This window comes from Notolepis coatsorum, assembly GCF_963971535.1.
Source record: "Notolepis coatsorum genome assembly, chromosome: 18".
NCBI lineage: Eukaryota > Metazoa > Chordata > Actinopteri > Aulopiformes > Paralepididae > Notolepis > Notolepis coatsorum.
The window spans coordinates 61,365,982-61,383,166 of record NC_140182.1 but is presented as its reverse complement, the minus strand read 5'-3'; the positions used below and the strand labels follow the sequence as shown (position 1 = coordinate 61,383,166).

Sequence of the window (17,185 nt, the reverse complement as noted above, 5' to 3'; positions counted from 1 at the left end):
CAGTAGATATCCTCATTGGCTCAGATTAGCTTCTACCAATTCCGTTGGACTTGCCAGTGTATCAAGTTATTGTTATTTACTAAGTAATTAATTCACTAAGATAAAACTTCCACAGTACTTTATTCCCAACCCCTTTCTCTGAGAAGCTGTAGTCACACACACTACATAACCACTGGGGTGATTGTTTTAGTGCACTTACCTATGAAACCACTGTTCCTGTTAAAAAACCTACACTTAAAAACTTAAGTGACATCAAAAATGGTTTAAATTAATCCTGGTATTCTCAAGCTCTATGTAGGCAAAGCATACTATTAACACATTCAGCGCCAGAGGTCGCTGTGGTCCGTATGGCCGTGTGTGCCAGCGCTTTAATGAATGGGGATACATGCCGGTGTTTGCAGGGCTAAAACTATATTAAATATCATAGCTATGGATATAAAACTATTGCCCATTTGACATCGAGTATCTATCGTTCAATTTGTGAAAAAAATAAATTGCATCCATACACTCCCGTTTTATACCGTGGTGAATATGAGTAATTCTGTGTAATCCCAGGAAACGCCGCTAAGCAGCGTTTAGTGCATTCACTAGAAACTGTGCCATTCCTCACCTGGATCAACAATCAATCTGAAATCAACGCTATATTATCGGTATTATGTTTCATCATGCATGCATGAAAGGGGGGGGGGTTTCTATGCTTTGATCGTCATCAACGGAATACGTTACACAGTACATTACAGACACACGCTCCGATTGCGGGGAAGGAATGATTGGATCAACGCAAGATTGATACCATATAGCCCTTACCTTGACTAGGATGTACTGCAAAAAGAATATTCCAATTATCTGATCGCCATTCCAAGTATTGATGTCGATCGTGTTGCCAACATAATCCACCAAAGAACATGAATCTGCGGTGCTTGATTCTCCCCAATCCATGTGTTATAAACGTTACTACTGCCCGACAAGGAAAACCCGGACCGGACTTTTTAGATCGACGTACAGGCCAAGCCAGAGAGATTCCAAGGATGTGCAATACTGGCCGCAAGGCGTTAGGCGGCGGTATTGGACGTTTGCGATCTCAGACCCATTCCCAATGATAACATTAGGCTCCCTCGATGGATTATGAATGGAAATAGTGAATAAAAGAAATAACGACCAAAACCCGACTTTTCTCGGGTTTGGCGCTCAAGCGATGGCGAGTTAACCCGACTCGGGTCTGGCGTCCAATGTGTTAATGAAAAAAATATACATATTTTGATCAATGCAGGCTCCACCTAGAGCGGGGAAGAAGCGGCCTGTTTACAAACATAGTCTATGACATTTAATATGTTCCGCTTTCAACATAAATGAGCCATTTCCGATCTCCTATGAGAGGAGACGTCACTTCCTATGGGGAAAACTGGGATGACTTCACAGTTCCATTTCTGCCCCAGAGAGAAGAAGCATCCTGTCTACAAACATAGTCTATGACGAAATTTCATGTCTGTACAATTAGCCATTTCCGATCTCCTATGAGAGGAGACGTCACTTCCTATGGGGAAAACCGGGATGACTTCACTTCCATTTGTGCCCCAGAGGGAGCAGAGGCTTGTGTTTACATTCCCCCCAGAAACCAAAGCCTTGCTGGTTGAGGGCAACACAAACAGTGACCCTAGTTGGAGATGGGCGGAACACAGAAGGATATTTTACGGATCTGCCCCAGCTGAGTCTTTGGTGCTCAAAGACCCCAACAGTCTTGTTTATTGACACTCACTTGCACAAACTGTACCACAATTGGATACAAATTCCCATATATCTTTTTAAAGCGCACTCCAGCCACTCTGAGCAAGCAGTACACAGCACAAGGAGAAGTGAAGCATTCTGGTGTTTACTACGGTAGTTAGACTAATGGCATCAAGCTAACTGGCTTAATGCTAGCTGATCTTTGTCAGATCACAAACTCTTTTTTTATGTACGTGCTTGCAGGAGGGATTAGGACCTTAAACATTTCCCTCAGGCATATTGCGCTCTGTTCCAATGGAATCGCAATGCTCTTTATTTTAATTGGGGCACCAGATTGCATTTACCAACGCAACCATCGGTGCGTAAAGGACCGTACCAGTTATTTAGTGACCTGAAGTTAGAACCACAAACATGTCTCACTGATATCGCCCCCCCCCCCCCCCCCCCAGGATATCAGATTCTAACCTACGCTACATGTACTGTATGCGCCTTGAGTTCTGCCACACTGTCTGTATCTCAGGGGAGCGTGGAAGTGATGTGTCTCATACTGAGATTGGAAACAGGGTAATTGAGCTATCTGGAATGGGTAATTTACCTATTTCCTTGATCTTCTAATCGACTTGGAGGATCAAGAAAGAAGGGCGAGGGTTTGAGCTAGGTCAATTGTATTCAGATGTGTTGACAGTAGTCGCACACCCACCCGCACCCCAGAATATGGGAATAGCAGCAATATCTGGAGTAGGGATGCCCCGATCGATCGGCCAGCGATCGGTATCGGCCGATATTCAGTATAAATATGAGATCGGTGAATTCCGATAATGCTTTAATTTCGCCGATCGTGAAAACCGATCGATGACACGGAAAACATGATCCAATTCTCTGCGGAGTTCTCACTCGCTCACAGCCACACTGCTGCTGCACGTCTTGCCCCTCCTCCTCCTTCTCCCCCTCCCAGACCCATCTCATGTCAACAAACAAACCCTTCAGCAAGAGTCGAGTGCATGAGCACCGCAGAGCTCCTCTTTCAACATAACTGAAGCATTAAACAAAATGGCCCAGTCATCTATTCACTTTTGTTTAATACATGAGGTGTTGTCTAATGTTATCTAGCTACTGATAGCTCCTGCTATCAACGTGACAGTTTGGCATTCGTTTTCGCAAGCGCTGGCTAGCGTTGGCTAACTAGCTATCGCTCGTGAGCTAACGTTAGCTACCGAGCTAGCGTTACTGTTTAAACAAAACTACACAGTCAACTATTCACTTTAGTTTAATACATGAGGCGTTGTCTAACCGGCTAGCTACTGATAGCTCCTGATATCAACAAATGCGCATTTCAGTTTAAGAATGATAGGGATGCACCAGCATGAGACCTCCGTTAGCTAGGTAGCTCACGTTAGTGAGCTAAATAGTTCACTTTATTTGAATACATGATGCATTGTCTAACGTCATCTAGCCGGCTAGCAGTAGCTACAGATAGCTCCTTATATCAATGTCTTATAACTAGAGGTGGGCATAGATAAATTTTTTTAATCTAGATTAATCTATCTGCAATCCTGGATTTAATCTAGATTAATCTAGATTAAAATGGCCCAAAAAAAAAAAAAAAACTGCCGAAGGCATTCAAAATATGTGTGTTCTACCCAAATAATGACCAGAAGTAAGTCCTTACTTTTTCTTTCCTCCTTATGTTTCTCAGGCCAGGTGGCCCATTACACCATGAGCCCATCTCCTGTTTCCAAAATGCATTACAGACTGTTTGAAAAAGCTGTTTTGCTATGATAATTGGTAATGAAATATCAAAATAATGTTCAATAAGATGTACTTGTGTTTAATAAGTTGTTTTATTCAGAAGTTAACACAAATAAATAATATTACCAGTACAGTACAGTATCTAGCACTCTCAGGAGCAAAACAGAAAGAATCATTTCAAACTTGAAATGTGACATGGCTTGAATCAACTGCTCCAGTGGAGTTGCTCAGTGGCCAATGGTGTCAACTGTGGTTGTACTGGGCAGCTCCCAGGTGTGAATGGAACTGTGTGAATGTGAAGCAGGGCGTTCCTGAAAAAGAGCATCTGTGCTCAGCGAACCTACCCTGGGTAAATAAAGGTAAAAAAAAAAATGTAAAAAAAAAAAAAAAAAAAAAAATTTAGATTAATGCGTTAATTATATTATCGCGCGATATTAGTATAGCGTTAACGCAGCACGTTAACGCCGTTAACGGCCCAGCTCTACTTATAACATAATTGACATTATTCATTTTTGCAGCTGAACATTGGCTAATTAGCTATCATGCTTCATAACACGTTTCAGACCCTGTTGAACTATCGCTCTGACTCAATAGTATCCATCTGCAGAACGTCAGCCCCAGCACTCTCAGGCCCCACGCTGAATGTGATTTGACCAAAGCAGAGTATACACACAGACAGTGGAGCTGTTTGCAGATAGCGAGCATTTTGACTTGTTGCGTGGTGGCGATGTCTCGCAGACAATACAACTACAAGTATAATTATATAATATATATATTTTATTAAAAAAAATATATATATATATTAAATGTTTTTTTTTTATAAAACTAAAAACGATCGATATCGGTATCAGCCGATATGGCTCATAGACGATCGGTGATCGGTATCGGTGGCAAAAAACGTGATCGGGGCATCCCTAATCTGGACCACTCACTCTGACAAATGATGCTTTGTCTGACTGATACAGTAAAAACATCTTGTGACTGTTGTCAGACAAATGTATGTTTTATTGTAAAAGCTCAACCAACCAAAGCCCCCTCCCCCTCCACATCAAGCTTTTGAATAACTATACTCACTTGACTGTTGGCTATACTCGTTTCCCTTTTGGCCACATGTCTGGAATGTGTCATGCCGTGGACACACATCATGTTTCAGTATAATGGCTTCTTTCATTAGAGAAAATTAATCATTCTCAAATATGGATACGGCTGCATTTGTTTAGAACTCGTGGGGGAACTCTGATCGGGCACATGCCTAAAATGTCTTGCAACTGCTCCATGTGCCACTGTCGGTCACAGCTCACAGGTACGTACAGTATATCCCCCAACGGACTTCTCAACTGAGCCGTTGAGGAGTAGTTCACATTTTTAGTTTTAGTTTAGTTTAGTTTATGAGAAAAGCGCTGGTATGTCTCACATGCCGGCTGACCTTTATTTTTTATTCTCGTTACTAATCATTTCCCTCGTCCATATTTTATAGTCACTTCTACTTCCCTGCCCGTACACCCCCCCCCCCCCCCCCTTCTGCTATGACACCTGAATTTCCCCCAAAGGGGATTAATAACAGATCTTCTCAACAGGTGGAAAAATAAAGGAACTCCATTGACCTCAATGGACTCCATGCACTTTGATGAACCAAAAATACAGATGGAAAGTATCTCCTAGACGCCAGTGTGTGTGAATAACGGATTTCCTTTACTCAAATAGGGACAGCGGGTGGTCAAATGCTCTTAGGTGCTCATTGAGTGGAACGTAAGACCAAACCTATCATCAGACAGCGAGCCACGGCGGGTTTGTGTGTTTTAAGTATCTGAGTGCCACTCTGCAGCACACCTGACCCGACGTGATCCGTACACTGTTCAGACTGAGGATTTAAAAAGCCCTCTCATCCGCCATCGCCGAGCGCCCCTGGAGCTCCGTGGACCTGATTTACCTCATGATGATGCTGATGATGATGATGATGGTGGTACTGAGGATGATTACCCCCGTTTTATCTACCACCACTTTGAACCTGAAGCATTGCCACCCCTCGAGCAGGCCTGGCCTCTAGACTCGCCAGGCCTCTTCACAACATAATCTCATTTGAGCAGAACAGCCTTGCATAACCCGAACGCAGCGTTACAGCCTTGTTTTTGTTTTATTTTGTTTTGTTTTGTCAGAGCTCCCAACCACCCCCGCCCCCTCCCCGAAGCTCTCGCTTGAATAATAAATAAAAAAAGAGAGAGAGAGAGAAAAAAATCATTTGTTTTCTACTTTGCCCATGTGATAACAATTTGGGTCCAGCCGTGGGGATTAGAAAGGAACAGATGACAGATAAAAGCTGCTGCGAGATACGTCCAAGCTGCTGCCGGTCGTTCACCGTTCACCGTTTCATGGAAACAGCGGGAATTTATACTACTGTCATGTAGACTTCAACCTCGCTAACGACCGTGAACCCCTGGCCGTCCCCCCACCACATCACCGGCCCCTTCGTACTCCTCTATCTCCATTTGGCATTTACTGTATGTTCTGTCAGTTTTATGTTGAGAAGCCCTTTGTTAATGGCACAAAGACCTGGCTGTTGACAAGCCGTTAAGATAGGGAGGTTGTTACCAACATCTCTAACAATATAATATACAGTACATCACAGGAAGCAATGATAAGGTCTATTGTACTGTGTGTGCATTTGTGTGTGTCGGGCGGTCCATATCCTTCCAACTAACAAAAGTCCAAAAAACTGTGAGCCAGAAGCAGTGAGAAAAAAAGAAGAGGAAAACATACTTCATATGGCCTTGATGCGAAACAGGAAGCGTGATAGATTACCAGAGCCCAGTAAGCGACCGATGCCCACTTTATACGTCCAGAAATCAAATTACCATCTGAGAACATTCCGGCGTCTACTCAGGTGCACTTACAGGGGCAAGCGCTAATAAAATAAACACCGGGGTGAACAGCGTGGGATACACTGAGAGGCACCAGGCCATTACTCAAGGTCACACAGGATTGAACTGATGAGTGGACAGAGAGTAGATTAAGCAGCACTTGTGTATTATGAGCCTGAGCTGGTTCTCGGGGGGCGTACAAGGAGCAGGGCGCATTTATCCTGATGCAGGTGGAAGAACTGTGTGTCGTGAAGGATTAAAAGAGCAATGAGGAAGCGGTAATGCTTGCCAGCTCAGTACAAACTGATGAACCTCCCGTGTGGAAAAGAGATTCTAATACAATATAGTTCTGCCTTCAGAGTTTTAAAAGAAACATATACGGTATGTATCATTTACTCACAGTTTTTTGTACTCTTATATGTCTATTAAAAGATAACTGGTTCTTTACTACAATAATATAACAATGTTGTGAAGTAAATGTGGAAAACTGTCATTTTGCACATTTCCCAGGGAATATATGCACATTCCCTGTCAGGTCGGTAAATGTGAGATTTTTGAGGCCAATAATCTGTTATAAACCTAGCCCTTATCTAACCCTAACCTTAACCTCGCTGGAGACTTCATCACTAACCCTAACCCAAAAATAGAGATCGCTTGCTGAATGCACTCAGTGCACCATGGGTAACTCTCCCCACTTTGCCGTTACTTTCACATGCAAAATTGTACTGAGTAGATGACAGATAGTGCCAGTCTCTACAGACCTAGGCTATAAATCCATGTGGTGATGCTAGAGGAACAGCCGTACATCCAACACTGGGCTGATGCTGTCGGCATCTTAAACAGAATATGATGTTTAACATCTCTCCCTCAAAACATTAGCTAGACTCAAGAGTCCCTCGCAGTTTCCCAATCCCACCTCAAGACCCATCTCTTCTCCACCACCTTCTCTTAGCCCCCCATCCATCCTTGTGTTTGTGTTTGTCTGTTGTTTGTCTCACTACACCCTGCTCCTTAGTGTAAAATAACTTTTGAGCTATATAAATCATATTTCTTATTATTATTATTGTGAATAAAGAAAACTAACAAGGATACAAGACACACACTAGCACTATAAGGCCACAAACTGAAGAACTAAACTGAAGTGAACTCAAGAGGTGTTTGCGGCTCCATGATTGTGGCGGCATAATGCAATACTACAGTTGATGAAAAGGTCGTGTCAATTTGGAAAGATTAGATATGCTACGGTGCCTATAGGTCTATTGGAGTCAAGCAGAGTCGACTCCTCTGAGTGAGTACTGGCCAATTTGATAACCTAGCTGCTACTGACTCGACCAGTGATGTGTTAGGAGAGGGCCTCCACTTGTCACAAGCCTCCTCATTATGATTATTATATACCCTCTGGAAACCATTTCCTTTCTAGGTCAGCCATGAATTCGCGTCACGACTGCATTCGGACTCTGGCATATCTTCCTGGACTTTTAACTTTTTACATCGACATTTAAAATGTGTACATACATTTTTTACATTACTGTACATTTGACTGTATATTACTGTATATTTTTGGCTGTATATTTTAGAATGTATATACATATTTTAGAATGTATATCCCTGACTGTATTTTTATTCTTATTTGTGATTTGTGATTTTTCACCAACTAAATGTTTATTGTGAGCGATCGGTAGTGCTGAATTTCCCTAAGGATCAATAAAGTACTTCTATTCTATTCTATTAGTAACCAGGAGTCGACTCTGACTCTTAAAAGACTGTGGAAGTCGACTCTCTCACATCCTATCTGTGTGTGGTGGTGGTCTTTCACTGGCAACTGGCCTTTAATTTCCGACAAATCCCTACATGAGAGAGAGAGGTTCAGCGGGGTCCGGGGGAAATCTGATCTGGCTACTGAGCACAAGTCGGAGACGGGGAGGACAAAGACAAATACATTTTGGAGACGGTCTTCACACTCGCGTGTTTTCTTTGGAAAGCAAGGGCAACATTTTAATATCCCATTACTGTCCCTTTAGATATGTGAACCCCGCTCATTGAGTCAATAAATAACGGCAGACCACACTGGGACTCCACACTGAGTGGAGAAGGGTAATTTGACTTGTGTGACGAGGGAGCGAGTCGAGTTGTGCAATAATCACGTTATGTGAATTACCAGGTAACCCTTAGTAGTGGAGAAAATGAAACACTTTTCCTGGTACCTGCATACATTCTTATCTTACGTCCTCCTCTGTAAAACCTCAGTTGCACAACAGCGGTTAATTTTTGTTTTACAAGGAAATGAGGGTGTAGTTGGGCTGTTCTTTTTTTCTTTCTTTTTTACGAGCCGTTGATGTATCTCTCGACTCACTCCTGCATGCATCCGTGACATTTTGACTGATGGCAACTGGTCCCATGACGTTAACGAACCTGTGGGGGATCTTGGGAAATCGAAATGTGAGCTGCTTATACAAATCCCACTGCAGTGCAGTAGTAGCAGTATAGCTGTCTGCTTTGATCCTGCAAGTTTACCCGCAAGGGAGTTGCTGTTGATTCAACTAAAGCAAGCTGACACGTCAGCTACTGGCAATCTCTTGATTAGAGTTCCAAGGAAGGTATTCTTCTGGGTGAAACTATAAATGCACTGTAGCATGCACTCTGCAGATAGGGTGCGTTTAACTGGAATTTGGCACAACTACTTTACAACCGAGCAATGAGAAAACCACTAAAGCTCATTCAGAATATCATTCAATAAAACATTAGGCTGCCATCTTTGCAGACAGGTTGTTATATGGATATGTATTCAATCAATCAATATTATCACTAGACAGATAGGTGCAGCCTCAATTTAATATTGCTTATTGAGCATTTGCTTTGTGTTATGACAGTCGGTAGAGGAGAGAAGGGGGATAAATGATAATCCATTAGATTGCAGTATGAGTCTTCTATGTGTTGAGTAATGCAAGAAGGCTTGCTAGCGTAAGAACTATAATTCAGTCATAAGGTAGCTATATTCCAATGATATAATTAAAAAGATTCACCATGCACTTTGCAAAGGAAGATTCCATATGCACTTTGCAAGGATCCAATGCAACCTCCCGAATACTATTCAAATATTTACGTCATGCCATGATAAAAAAATGAATTCTCCTTTACAACTGAAAATCTACTATCATCACCTCAAAGGCTGTTGCTTTTTGAAAAACTGGGCTTTTGAGGTGATGAAATCACTGCGCCCCGGCAGCAGTGGTTCGGCAAAAAAGAATTCCGATTATATATCTGCTTAGAAAACTAAAATGTCAATTTTCCCCCCTCCACATGGTAAATAACTAAATACACAGGTCACAACATGTTTACAGGAAAGTTTTGAAGTTGTATTTGGAGTGTATTTCGTGACTGTTGGGAACTAGGCTACACTGGCACACCTACTTCCAGTGAATGATGCTAAGCTAGGCTAATGGTGCAGCTGTTCCTTAAGCCTAATGCACAGAGGAGAAAAGGGTATGTATCTGCTTGTCTAACTCGAGGGTAGATGGCAAATAAGCTAATTTCCCAAAAAGTTGGCGTGTTCCTTTAAGTACAGTGCTGGAGTACTTTCCAACATTGCCAGCGATGGAAAGCAGCGTATTTCTAGCAGAGGGTACACTGTACACAGAGAGGGACAAACTCACAAGACCGGTCACACCAAAACTGACCAAAAGTGTTTTCAACAGCCCCTGTGAAACTACAAGAATTTGCAGAATGAGCATCATTGTACAAGCATTTTCACAGAAAGTAAAGGCCATTCTAACATGTCCAGTGAACTGCAGTATTCCAGTTTGACAAGTATAGCAGTTAGTGCCAAAACCTCACAAATCTTTTCTTAATTCTATGAACACAGCACTGTCTTCTTCATCGAGATAAGATTATAGCATGTCCAAAGTGTCTTCTGACACCTCCTCGGGGGAAAATTAGATCATCCGGTTAATCATTTAGAAATTAGAAATTTCATATATATATTCCTAGACGAGAGAGGGTTCTATAAATATAATTGAAATTGAACCCCTTTAGGCACTGTATCGAGCAGCTACTGTACCCTCAGCCTCCCATAATACAGTAGCGTACTGTGTTGGTCTGATAATTCACTTAAGATGCCCTTGTGTTCAGGGGAACCGATCTCAAGTTCCTGTTCATTATGTGAATTGATGGCTGCATGTATTAAGAAAACAACTGGGGCATCGGTTTCATGGACGCGTGCGGCACGCAGATCTATAACTACAGCGTGTGTCCACTGTCCGTCATAATTCAATTATGTATTGTCATGCAGAAGGGGAAGGAATACAGCTTGGTTCATTAGACATCTTGGTTCAGTAGACATCTTTTCTGCTAAGATTTTCAGTCCTGTCTACATTTTCATCCGTGATATGGCGACTGCTGGAACGGCACTAACAGGCCTACTGTAAGTAAAGCCAGGTCAAGTGGGCATTTTTACTGAATTTCCGGCCTCAAATACATCAAAGTAAAACACAGCTGAAACGGGATAACCATACAAATTTGATTTGTACTGTCTGGACTTTGGGGGCATAATGAAAACACATTTGTAACAGGATGCGGAGAAAAGCACTCCTAAGCTCACATGTAGCCTCTGTTATTAATATGTTATATGGGCAGTGCTTGTCTATGCTGGTTTTTTAACTATGCAAAATTATAAAAGAAATTGTCAATTTATATAGCAGCTTTTATCCAAAGCGCTTTACAATTTTTGTTCCTCACATTCACCCATTCACTCACATTCACACACCGATGGCGGAGGCGATCATGCAAGGTGGCAACCTGCACATCGGGAGCAATTAGGGGTTAAGTGTCTTGCTCAAGGACACTTCAACGCGCTGCTCGGGAGGAGCAGGAATTGAACTGGGAACCTTCCAACTACCAGACGACCGCTCTAGGGCATGACCATGTAAGGAAGAGTAAAGTAGTCAGGCCATCCCTACCCAAATCAGATCCATCCCTTTAAGTCTAACCTTAAGCCCATTGGACCTCGCGTGAACCTTTTAGCGAATCGCTTCAGTGAACACCCCCTGTCACCCCGTAGAACAGACCCAATGCCACTATACTGATCTTGTTCCATAACCATCTGACAGTAATTTCCTCTATTATGATCCTCTTCACATGACAAGCTCGCTGTGCCTTTTATACTGAGGGGGGGACGGGGACGTAACTCAAGGCTATGACAAAGTATGTATTGTATGACAAACAATTTATCATTACAAACACATGGCTGCAAACTGTAGCGCTGCCCCCTCCTGGCCAATTAATTGGGGTCTTAGCTAAAAGTTTAAATTTTGTATAAAATATTTAATATATCATATTTATATTGTTTTTATGTTTTTTTTTATGCTGAGTGGGTTATTAGCCATTCATAAATATGCTTAGGTATTTATAGGTCTTATATTTAAGAAGGTCTTCTGCATTCATCTCAGTAAGGCGGGAACCACAATTTTACAGATTTGTTGATTAGATTAGACGACTATTAACCCAACTAAGAGTTTCACTGAGGAAAGACGGAGACGTTTGCCGTGGTGCTCGCAATAACTCCGTGGCTGGAGTGCATCAACATGAAACTACATTAAGGAGATTCTCTTTGACAAACCACAACATGTGGCAGTGAAATGTTATTAGATCTGACTTTAAACTCTTCAGGTCCTCAAGGCACTCTTCAGTCTGTGTCTGTGTTCTGTCTCCTGTCTTCCCCTGTGCACATACGCCGCGGCATAAACGAGATACTCCATCGCTGTAATTAGAGGTGCACCGATAATGATACCGTTGTCTGGTATCTACCCAATGCTAGGCTAAAACACTAGTGCTCTGTATCAATGAAGGACATACAGTACCAAGAACTGAGTACTACAGTATGCATAACGGTATTTGGTGATAATGAAATTATATTTATCTAATGTTCCAAGCCAAATTCGTCATTGTGTGTGTGTGTGTGTGTGTGTGTGTGTGTGTGTGTGTGTGTGTGTGTGTGTGTGTGTGTGTGTGTGTGTGTGTGTGTGTGTGTGGCAAATACAACTGATTTGGATCTGAAGTACGTTTTCCCACACAATTGTTGACAGAAAAGTCAATATGACACAAAGAAGGCTCTACTCAGTACTCAGTAAAACAAAGTACTCATACTTGTACTTGTAAAGTGGCATTGGTGCCCCTCTAGTTGTAAACTCATTGAGTAGCAGTGAAAGGGTTAATACACAGCAGGATGCCACTCTAATCAGCCACAATACATCTCGTCCACTTCACACGTCTACCATCAGTGCACCGCCATTGGGAGCTCACCCCCCCTAGCTTAACAATGTTCAATTGTGTAAGCTCAGACGCAATCAGAAAGACTGTTGAATCATGCATGTATTCTTTTTCTACAGTATGTGATTGGTCTTTGTTCTATTACCTCAGTAAGCGTGTTTGAGTTGAATGGCTTTTGGCTCAACTGAATTTATGAGGATGATTATCATTTGATTATTTTTTATTAAGGATAATCTCAGCTATAGACGCCAGTGTGTGGTAAACACAGGTCAATGACCAAATTATTAAATAATAAAATAATAAATAATAATGATTCAAGAAATATGACTATAGAAATAGTTTTACTGCAACTTACAGTGTGAAGACCTAACATTTTGAAAATCTTTAGCCCTATACATTTTTAATTTTTATGAATTTATATTATACACATACATATATTATAATATATATGATATAAAATTATACTACTGGCAGCCCAAGTAATTTGTTGAGTTTGGACTTGGCTGCAATACATTGTTGTGAACAGGCGAGGGTCACAGGCTGATTTATTATGCAAAATAAATTATTAACCAAATAATTAGTTAATTAATAATAATCAGATCAGAGGCCACCAGGTTATCAGGTTATATCAGGCTATCCCTGCTCAATGTTTTCTCCTGACCTGAAAGGCAAGCATTTGACAAGGAGTTTCCCCCGATAAATTGCATTATCTTTTACAGTCTCTGTAGGCTGCCTTGGAGGATTACTCCATAGTTTTTTCTATGCCTAAAGAGACCACCATAAAGCCATAGGAGGCAGGGGATGTGGCTTTCATCCCCTCTGCTTCTTCTGTGTCTCTATGCCTCCCTAAAGAGGATTGCTTCCAAAAAGATTGGAGTAAGGCCTCCTACTTAACCACTCTCTCCAGCATAGTGCCAAAGCAGTGTCCTATACATGGCTTTTGTGTGTCTGACTCCCACCTAAACAGACTATACAACGTATAGCGTATGATGTATATCACTATCATTATGCATACTGCACCTGTGTATACTGTATACTTACTTACTCATAGTATATATTTAGGTGTCTATTGTAACCATATTTATTGTAATGCATAATATAACTGATATAGGCATACAGACAATCAATCAATCAGACCCTCATCTGCAGCTTGATTACACTGCCTACTTGCTCATTATGTGTATACTCTGAGTTAATTATATTGTTATATTGTTTACACTGTGCCTATTTTTACTTTTCTACTGAACTATTTGTATACCTGTATTATGTCTTTATACTATTAGCACCTGTACCCCCCTCTCCCATGCTGCTATGATGCCTGAATTTCCCCAAGGGGATCAATAAAAGAATATCTTATCTTGTCTTTTGCCACATGAATGTACTGCTGCTCTGACACACCCTCCCAAGACCATGCATAACCACACACCTATTGAACCATGTGTGCCCCTCCTGACATGGGATCGAATCATCCACTCTCCTCTCATCCAACTAAATGTATTAGTGAGTGAACCGCACTTTCTCTTATACACCGTATAAGAAGATAATATATAATATGAATATATATACACACACCGATATCATGCCTTGTCCGACCCGGATCCCTTACCCAGAGACTCGCGGAACAGTCACGGTCATGCCTTTTTTTTTTTTTTTTTTTTTTTTTTTTTTATAAAAGGAAACCAATATATCTATGGAGAACTCTGTTTTCGGCCATTTAACATTAATCTCCGTTGTCACCTGTTGCGTGCCCACAATCCCTTCAGAAATATTGAGCATACATTAAAGATTAAAATACTTGATAAAGTAGAACTTTCTAGTAGTAGTGGAGTACCCTACTTCCGCTGGAGTACGACAGGCAATGTCCAAGTTTCACAGCCAAATATATCCAAACATCTCTATGAAAATACAGCGGCATGATTGCCCAATAGCCTAAACCGTGGCTAATAGAAACAAGAGAATCAGAAAAAGGTGGATGGAAATGCCTAAAAGTATAGCCTGGCACAGCATTGATGATAACGGACATATAGGCTAGCAATGAATCCAATTAGGACCACAGTGGCGCAGACATATCCACAGTTCCTCACTTCAAAGGCGCTCTTCAAAGTGCGCTCACACCGCTCCCAGGCGGCCCGACCTACTGCACGCCGCAATGTTTAGTTTAAAAAGAACACGATCGCGCCACGGCTAAAGATAGCATACGGCTGACAGCCCACTTCTTAAATAGATAAGATAATAAGCTATTCCTTTATTGATCCCCTTGGGGAAATTCAGGCATCATAGCAGCATGGGGGAGGGGGTACAGGTACATGGTAAAGAAGAGATAATACAGGTAATACAATTATAGTACAGAAAGTACAAATATGCAGTGTAAACAATATATAACAATATAATTAACTCTGAGTACGCATAATGAGCAAGTAGGCAGTCAAGGTGCAGATGAGGGTCTGTATGCCCTGTCAGTTATATTATACACTACAATAAATATGGTTACAGACACTAGAATCTAAATATATACTGCGAGTAAGTGTACAAAAGGTACGTATGGCGTGATATACGTGTACATCGTATACGAGACGATGGATGGAGGCACCTGTTCGTATTTATTAAGCGTTTTATTCCAGTGACGTGCAGGGATGGCGCTACATAATAGATCATCATTGTATCACTAACAAACTGCGAGCGTCGCTCTCGGGTGTTGCAGACAGGCAGCCCAGACAAAGATCGTCCAAAGAGCCATTTGTAAACATTGTAATTGTATAACTTAAAAATAATAGAATAGAATAGAAGTAGGCCTACTTTATTAATCCCGAGGGAAATTCAGCACCACAGATCGCTCACAATAAACATTGAGGTAGTAAAAATTAAGAATACACAGTCAAAGATATACATTCATGTATACATTCTAAATAGCATTCTAGCTATCATCTCCAATAACTTAATCCAATGGGCACGATTTGGCACGACAGTTGTCAGAAGTGGACAGTGTCAGACTGGCGCCGCAAAATAAATGTATTGATTTGTGATTGGCATTATTAAGACTCTGTCATGTGTATAGGACGGAGTTAGGACATGCTCCTTCAACACGGGCTAATTCAGAATCTGGAAACACTGTGAACGAAGGAAGCACGAGCATAGGCTACTGTGTCTCAGTCTCAGCCGATTGAGTTTGGCGATAATATGCATCTATAGTCTATAATCCACAGACCATAACAGAAAATGATCCATATTTCTTGGGTGCCCAGTTGGCATGTCTCAATTCGAATTAATATAATAAAACAATGTTTTAATGCATTACATATTATTCATAAACGATTCAAAATGCGATTCATTTTTTGGCTGAATAAAGCCGAAAGATGAATGCAAACATTTTTTTTTAAATGAGTTCATATATTATTTTCTTGCAAACTTGCAAAATTAGCATGTTAGACTATTCAAGATAGCCATGCTGTCCTCCGCCATGCCACAATATAAAATGGTTAAATATTAAAAATAAATATACATAAATAATAATAACAATAATGCGATATTAACTTACTGTTGACTTCTTCATATGGAACGAGAAGAGTAATTCCAATTCCGAATGCGAAACCCTATTTTATCTTACTTCTACGGGGAGGAAAGGGGTTCTCATCGTCGCGCGTGCACATATCCAACGTCTAAATTAGTAGTATCCAAGCAGGGAAAAAATAAAAACAAAAGTTAAACCTCGTCAAATGTAATCTAATTGTGATTGGTATTCAGACCATAGGCTATTCTATTAGATCCATACACAGACGCTCACACGCCATACCGAGCGCAACGGAGACGGGGGACTGTGGGAGTGAGTTGCGCCTTATCACAGGACAACCTTTATAATAACCCACTCCTCCGAGTGACGCCCTCTGGGGGAGGCTGTCCGGCCGTCAGACTCGTTTTCTCCATGGAGTCAGAACTTGAAGGTCTAGCGATCTTTGGTGCCGTGGATTGGGTATAGATTTAGGTGACCACTTATTTAATCACGTTTTATTACATTTCTGTAGTGGGGGATGTCTTGTTTTGGAAATAAACGTAGTATGGCTACACATGAGTAATCTGAAATACGTACTATAGTAGGTTCGTATTGACTGTGCTGTCAAACAGAGTCAGCTTCTGTCTTGTTCGTTTGAATAAAGAATGTAAGTAAATATGAATAGGGATATTCCTGCGCACTGCAGACCCCGGACAGCGCTCCTACTCAGGAGAGCTAAGTGAATACCTGTAGACCTCTCAATTTATGAATCGCTCCCTCACAAAAAAAAGGTATCATGGAAGTTTGATGGTAATTTCACTTTTACCATGGTGCCATTGTATATAAGTAACTGACCATGGCACTGCCACATATTGCCATGGGAGTGGGACCACCATTTTTATTTATTTATTTTATTTTAACTTAAAGAGACATTTCGCAGATTAAAAAAAAATAGAATCCTATCGTCATGGTCATGTTGTGAGGAGCACATGTGATAATCGGACATGAAACGTATGTCCTGTGTCTCGCGAGCTCAGCCGCATCGCTCCCTGAGGAACTCCTCTGGATGACGTCACCAAAACCAGACTATTTTCCTCAGATA

At 41.3% G+C, this 17,185-nt stretch overlaps 1 protein-coding gene across 2 annotated transcripts in view; it reads right to left on the bottom strand.

The window, feature by feature from the left end:
• Positions 1 to 16,384, bottom strand: part of kitlga (kit ligand a) — a gene marked incomplete at its 3' end in the record, with an annotated part of 69,853 nt that extends 53,469 nt beyond the window's left edge. For both annotated transcript variants that reach the window (XM_084334775.1, XM_084334776.1), the window contains exon 1: positions 16,132 to 16,384. In XM_084334775.1, the coding sequence (XP_084190901.1) occupies positions 16,132 to 16,146 (15 nt within the window). In that variant the 5' untranslated portion in view covers positions 16,147 to 16,384. The remainder of the gene's footprint in view (positions 1 to 16,131) is intronic.
• Positions 16,385 to 17,185: the final 801 nt, after the last annotated feature.